Source organism: Oncorhynchus gorbuscha, linkage group LG06 (genome assembly GCF_021184085.1).
Source record: "Oncorhynchus gorbuscha isolate QuinsamMale2020 ecotype Even-year linkage group LG06, OgorEven_v1.0, whole genome shotgun sequence".
In the NCBI taxonomy this organism is placed as follows: domain Eukaryota; kingdom Metazoa; phylum Chordata; class Actinopteri; order Salmoniformes; family Salmonidae; genus Oncorhynchus; species Oncorhynchus gorbuscha.
In genome coordinates, this window is record NC_060178.1 from 33,526,721 (window position 1) to 33,534,117 (window position 7,397).

General features: G+C 42.6%; 1 protein-coding gene across 2 annotated transcripts in view; it reads right to left on the reverse strand.

Annotated features, from left to right (window-relative positions):
- LOC124037874 (capping protein, Arp2/3 and myosin-I linker protein 3-like) overlaps positions 1-7,397 on the reverse strand; it is a 53,480-nt gene that overhangs the window by 41,384 nt on the left and 4,699 nt on the right. For both annotated transcript variants that reach the window (XM_046353054.1, XM_046353053.1), the window contains exons 3-11: positions 6,064-6,114; positions 5,913-5,972; positions 5,442-5,563; positions 5,226-5,320; positions 2,854-2,924; positions 646-719; positions 417-492; positions 236-324; positions 5-99 (exon numbers count right to left, since the gene is read on the reverse strand). In XM_046353054.1, coding sequence (XP_046209010.1) covers positions 5-99; positions 236-324; positions 417-492; positions 646-719; positions 2,854-2,924; positions 5,226-5,320; positions 5,442-5,563; positions 5,913-5,972; positions 6,064-6,114 — 733 coding nt within the window. The remainder of the gene's footprint in view (positions 1-4; positions 100-235; positions 325-416; positions 493-645; positions 720-2,853; positions 2,925-5,225; positions 5,321-5,441; positions 5,564-5,912; positions 5,973-6,063; positions 6,115-7,397) is intronic.

Sequence of the window (7,397 nt, forward strand, 5' to 3'; positions counted from 1 at the left end):
GTACCTTGGTTGTCCAATGTGTTGTGTGCCAAGTTCAGAGAGTGGATGACAGAAGCAGGATTCTCTGAGAGCGCAACTGACAGCTTCTGCGCAAAGTCACTGAAAGATACACAGTATAAAATACACACATTTGGACAAAGACACAATGACACAAACAAACACTCTTTCTATTGTTCGAATACTCTTCTTATTCATACAGAAAGAGTAAGAGTTTTGTGAAGAAAGGAAAACTCACGATTTGAGACCAGCATTCTCCAGAGTGAGCTCTTCCAGGCTAGAGGACTTACTGAGTGTGTGCAAAACCTGCTCACTGACCTCTGACCCCTGAAATGAAAAATATCTTGTGTCATTACATGCTTATAACTTCTTTCAATGACCATTGAAACGGAAGGAGATACAGACAGAACGATACTTACTATGCGTAGGTCCTTACAGTATAGTTTGGTGAACCAGGTGTTGTATGCCATTGAGGCCACAATCACTGCCAAGTCTCTGTCACAAACACACAACAGTAACTGTATCGAAATGGGTACATTTTTATAATACCCTCGAAATTAATTTAGCAACTGGATTTGTTTAGGCTGCAGCAGCATTCATTTGATAACGTCTGCTCTCTTTCTTTCGCTCCCTCTCCCATTCTCTCACCTGCTCTCCAGGTGGCTGAAGTCCACTAGGTTAAACTCCCTGTTGTCTTGAGAGTGATAGATAGTGTCCACATCCTAGGAGCAAGATAACCCATGAGTCCACTTGCTATAGTATATTACCCCCTCATTTGAAAGTGCAGTTTTCTTTTTTTTTCACCTTCAGGAAGTATACACACACCTTTCAACATTTTGTTGTGTTAGAGCCTGAATTAAAACTGTGATTAAATTGGGATTGTTGTCACTGGCCTACACAAAATACCCCATAATGTCAAAGTGGAATTATGTTTTTATACATTTTTACTCATGAATCAAAAATGAAAAGCTGAAATGTCTCGAGTCAATAAGTAGGTAGCCTATTGGTAGCCTAGTGTTTAAAGCGTTGGGCCAGTAACTGAAAGGTTACTGGATCTAATCACTGAGCTGACAAGGTAAAAATCTGTCGTTCTGCCCCAGTGGAACACTTAAAACAAATTAAGGAGAGCCGCACACTCTAGGAGCTCAGATGCAAAAATGTCATGTCCAACGTTTTGACAGACGTGTCTTCATCAGGGTATAATGACAAACGGGGTGACGCGTTTATATAGTGTCAAAAGACACACACAGATGTCTGTAAACATGGCTGGGTGTGGCCTGATCATTGGTTCATTCTCATATATTAAAATAGCCAAAACCAGAAATGGATAGCGTACGATCATAGATACAATTTGGCTCCATAAGCCTACAAACATTTACAATAGCAACATCACAATAATCACAAGAATAGCTTCAGATCAAAGTCCACGTTGAGACCGAAGGGATTAAGGGTCTTTAAATTAAAGATCCAGACAGCCTCTCGTTTTAACAATAAATTGTCGAGGTCACCCCTCTCTCTAAGGGAGGGTGACATGTTCGATGCCAATATAACGTAGAGACGAAATCGAATGGTTTTCTTCCAAAAAGTGGGCCGAGTGGGTGTTTGAAGGATCTACATTTATAAGTGCCATTGCATTGAGCACAGCCATTACACTAGTAGTTTCCATCCAGTAGGGGGGCGCAAATACACGTTGTGCAGGGATACCTTGGGGTGGTAAATCAGAGTTTACCAATTGATCTCTGAAGTTTCTGCCCTGCGAGAATACGACCAAGGGAAGTTCCAAAAACACATTACCGATACTATCATCGGATCTTATAATGTGCCAAAAAATATATATATTTGGCATCTGAGCTCCTAGAGTGTGCGGATCTCCTTTATTTTTTATTAACCCACTGTTGCCTGGGCACCGAAGACGTGGATGTTGATTATGGCAGCCCCCCGCACCCTCTGTTTCAGAGGGGTTGGGTTAAACGTGGAAGACACATTTCAGTTGAATGCATTAAATTGTACAACTGACTAGGTATCCCCTATTCAACCCCTTTGTTATGGAAAGCATAAATAAGTTCAAGAGTAAAAATGTGCAAATCACATAATAGTTTGCATGGACTCACTCTCTCACTCTGTGTGCAATAACAGTGTTTAACATGACTACCTCATCTCTGTACCCCAAACATACAATTATTTGTATGGTTATGCTTGTCATCGGAAATGACTAGGGAGGTTTTAGGATAAATAGAAACGGAATATAGCTAGGCACAAGCAAAATCCTAGAGGAAAACCTGGTTCAGTCTGCTTTCACTGGTAGACAAATGCACCTTTCAGCAGGACAATAACCTACAACACAAGGTCAACTATACACTGGAGTAGCTTACCAAGATGACATTGAATGTTCCTGAGGGGCCGAGTTACAGTTTTGACTTATATCAGCTTGAAAATCTAAGGCAAGACTTGAAAATGGTTATCTAGCAATGATCAACTACCAAACGTGACAGAGCTTGAATCATTTTTTAAAGAATAATCCAGGTGTGCAAAGCGGTGAGAGACTTACCCAGAAAGACTGACAGTTGTAATCACTTCCAAAGGTGATTCTAACATGTATCGCCTCAGAAGTGTGAATACTTACGTAAATTGACCTATTTATGTATTTGAATTTTTCAATATTTTTCAAACATTTCTTTTCTCTCATTATAGGGTATCGTGTGTAGATGGGTTGAAAAATATTGAATCCGGTTTTTGAATTCAGGCTGTAACACAAACTAAATGCGGAATAAGTCAAGTGGTATGAATACTTTGTGAAAGCACTATAACAGTCCAGGGCACGAACACACAACAGGCCTCTACTCCCATCGCTCTTACCCACTGCACTTCCTCCTTGCAGCTGATTCCATTGTAGTCACACAGGGCAGCGTAGGTCTCGGAAAACCCTCCTGAGACGGACAGAGAGGAAGAAAAATAGATGATGGTGAGAGAGGAGGGTTTTAACCTTTTACTGCATTGGGCTAAATAGGGGTCACGGCAGAGTGTTTCTTGGGAGTCTGAAACAAATCTACTCTGAAACAAAACTATACACCTCACACACATTGTTGTTGGCTTAACAAAAGAAGACACCTGTACCATGTCAGATATAGAGCTGAAATGTATTCCATTTTGAGTTTGCATCCCACTATTACACTTTATATACTATACGTCAAAGAAACTGACTTGAAATATAACAAAACCAGTACCAATTTTCTACATTGCAGAATAATAGTGAAGACATCAAAACTATGAAATAACACGTATGGAATCATGTAGTAACCAAAAACGTGTTAAACAAATCAAAATATATTTGAGATTTGAGATTCTTCAAAGTAGTCACCCTTTGCTTTGATGACAGCTTTACACACTCTTGGCATTCTCTCAACCAGCTTCATGAGGTAGGCACCTGGTGTGCATTGTGGAAAGTCCATTTCTGGAATTTCTTTCCTTCTTAATGCGTTTGAGCCAATCAGTTTTGTTATGACAAGGTAGGGGAGGTATACAGAAGATAGTCCTATTTGGTAAGAGACCAAGTCCATATTATGGCAAGAACAGCTCAAATAAGCAAAGAGAAACGACAGTCCGTCATTCATTTAAGACATGAAGGTCAGTCAATACGGAACATTTCAAGAACTTTGAAAGTGTCTTCAAGTGCAGTCGCAAAAACCACCAAGCGCTGTGATAAAACTGGTCTGATGAGTCCAAATTTGAGATTTTTGGTTCCAACCTCCATGCATTTGTGAGATGCAGAGTAGGTGAACAGATGATCTCCGCATGTGTGGTTCCCACCGTGAAGCATGGAGGAGGAGGTGTGATTGTGTGGGGCTTCTTTGCTGGTGACTGTCTGTGATTTATTTAGAATTCAAGGCACACTTACAGTGGTTCCTCAATTAAACGTTTTGAGATTAAGCCACGGAACTTAGAGGTAATTTGTGGTATAGTACGTTACCCTGCATCAGTGCTTCATTGCTCCAAACCACCGCAAGGGGGAGTTAGAGGCCTGCTCGCCTCCCTACCACTGAGGAAGTACAGTTCCCGCTCAGCCCAGTCAAAACTGTTCACTGCTCTGGCCCCCCAATGGTGGAACAAACTCCCTCACGACGCCAGGACAGCGGAGTCAATCACCACCTTCCGGAGACACCTGAAACCCCACCTCTTTAAGGAATACCTAGGATAGGATAAGTAATCCTTCTCACCCCCCCCCTAAAAGATTTAGATGCACTATTGTAAAGTGGCTGTTCCACTGGATGTCATAAGGTGAATGCACCAATTTGTAAGTCGCTCTGGATAAGAGCGTCTGCTAAATGACTTAAATGTAAATGTTAAATGTTAGAGCACTGATTATGCTTCTGGGTCCCAATGTGTCTCTACCTGACAATGAATGGGCAATTTGACTTCAAATTTGAATTTCAATTAACGGAATGATGAGGATGAAGGTATGCTGCAGTATGATGCAACTTTTACAGGAAGAACCACTGTCACCAGCATGACGACCACAGCATTCCGCAGTGATACGCCATCCCATCTGGTTTGCGCTCAGTGGGACTATCATTTGTTTTTCAACAGGAAATTGACCCAACACACCTCCAGGCTATGTACTTTGAAGAATCTGAAGTATAAAATATATTTTGATTTGTTTAAAAGTTTTTTGGTTACTATATGATTCCATATGTGTTATTTCATAGTTTTGATGTCTTCACTATTATTCTACAATATAGAAAATAGCAAAAATAAAGAAATACCCTTGAATGAGTAGGTGTATCCAAACTTTTGACTGGTACTGTAGAAACACTGGATATTCAGTGTAAAACAACAAACAATATGTTTATTATTTATGGTATGATTAAAAATATTAACAACATTCCACCCATGAGGCCACTAGAGGGCGATTTGGTTATTTGACTGCTGGACAGGGGTACAGAGCAGGTGTTTGTGTCACTGAGAGAGAGAAAATAGAGATGACACGCAGTGCAATTACCCTACGTTTACAATGTCTGTGTAAAAAGCTAATAATTAACTTGAAAATATGTACTGCATGCAGTGCAGTGGGTTTCTCTACCCATTTGTCACTTAATGAGGACCTGCTTTCAGCCTCTCATTTCAATTTACTCAACAATTTCCTGTCTGTCAATCATCAACTAGAATCTGTCTCTTATGCAGTCTGTATATCTGTGTCCGTCTGTCTTCCTGCCTGTCTGTGCATTTCTTACCACAGGCCCTCTGGGTTTCAACAGACGTCTCTGAGCTGGGGGAGTACTTCCTGCTTCCCTCAGAAAGGTCACTGTCTGAATGACAGATGGAGGGACTGAGAGAGAGAGAGGGGACGCGTTTCAGAAGGGACATAATAGCTAACATTATTTATAATTTGTCTGGGTTTCAAAGCTGTCAGGTACAGGAGTCTATGCTGCCTGAAAATAGACACTTACGAGAAAACAGAGTTGTTGAATATTCTGGACAGGGCAAAGTTAACGTGGCTGACCACATGACTGAGGTGGTCACGTGACTGAAGCCTCAGGGAATAAGTGGACTTGTCCAAGTCTATGACGACCTGCATAGGAAAACAACAGCAACATCGTTTCAATTAATAGAGTGATATACGGACCTGTGATTTTCGGCATGATGCCAGATAACTAAGTTAATTGCAGTAAATATCCAAGCAGAGACCGAATTGCTGTAGCTCTGCTTACATGAATTAAGATCCTCATACAGTATCTCCATATTGTAGATTCGATTAACTGATTTGATTGATTGCTCAGATGTCGAGATGATGTTGATAATAGGCCTTCTCCATTGTAAATCTGTTCAAATAACTAATCAGTTCAAATTAAAGAGGCCACATGGACGATGCACCAACGTGGCCATTCAAAACCTGAGTTAATCTGGCATATGTTACTCGCCTGAAACTCTGGGTGACTGTTCATGGCTCGGATCTCCAAGAAGTTAAATGTCACCTCAATCTGTAATAGAAATTCACGTTTGTTAACATAATGCTGAGAGTTTGGTGTATGGTAAACGGTAGCTAATGACATTAGGGATCATTATGGCTACCTTTGTTGGAGCCTTGGCTGTCAGGAAATAGAGTCTCCATGTTGTGAGGACCTGAGTCAGACGGAGAAACATTTAACAAATGACATCCATACTGAGCAAAAGTTCACTGCACATTCAAGACTCACTATGGGCATCCAAGGCTCTCGTGGGTTGCCATGGTAATGGAGAGAGTGAAATGAGGAGTACTCTCTGTATTCACCTATTGATCTGGGCAGGAATCTTTTCTGCCACAGCATCATGCTTTGATGGGCTACACTGTATGCTGGGGATGATTGCATTCTCAGGATGTGTATTAAGATGGTTTATAGAAATGGTCACAACAATAATAGTTCCATAGGGAAGTGATTTAAAAGCACCCACATTCACCCGTCTGCCCGCATACACACACACCCAGGTGTACTGTACACGTTCTCACACACATACAATCACCTTCAGCTACAAACACAATCTCTTATATACCCTATTCTCGTGCTCCTGTCTCCATCTTTTAGAGGAGGGGGAAGAACATTTTGTAAATATTGCTACAGCACAGTTTATGCATTTTTTACCGGATAAACAAACAGCAAATATGTTTCAGTTGCTCTCTCCCTCCCTCCCTCCCTCTGACTCTCTCTCTCTCTCTCTCTCTCTCCCTCCCTCTGACTCTCTCTCTCTCTCTCTCCCTCTGACTCTCTCTCTCTCTCCCTCCCTCTGACTCTCCCTCCCTCCCTCCCTCCCTCTGACTCTCTCTCTCTCCCTCCTTCCCTCCCTCCCTCCCTCCCTCTGACTCTCTCTCTCTCCCTCCCTCCCTCCCTCCCTCCCTCCCTCCCTCCCTCCCTCCCTCCCTCCCTCTCTGACTCTCCCTCCCTCCCTCCCTCCCTCCCTCCCTCCTCTGACCTCTCTCCCTCCCTCCCTCCCTCCCTCCCTCCCTCCCTCCCTCCCTCCCTCCCTCCCTCTCTGACTCTCTCTCTCTCTCCCTCCCTCCCTCCCTCCCTCCCTCCCTCCCTCCCTCCCTCCCTCCCTCCCTCCCTCCCTCCCTCTGACTCTCGTCCTCTGCTCTTTTTTCTGCTCATTCGCTTCTGATCATTTGCTCCTTCATCTCTGATGACCCTTTAAACATCTCCCTGAGGAGGGATGGAGGAACATTTCTCTCTTCTGCCTTCCTCTCTCTGGCTATCTTTCTCTGCCTCTCTCTCTCTCTCTCTCTCTCTCTCTCTCTCTCTCTCTCTCTCTCTCTCTCTCTCTCTCTCTCTCTCTCTCTCTCTCTCTCTCACATTCGTTCTCTCTCTAGAAACACTAGCTAGTACAGTATGCCTTCTTAATAAAATGCAGTCATTTAATTGTGGCTATCCCTC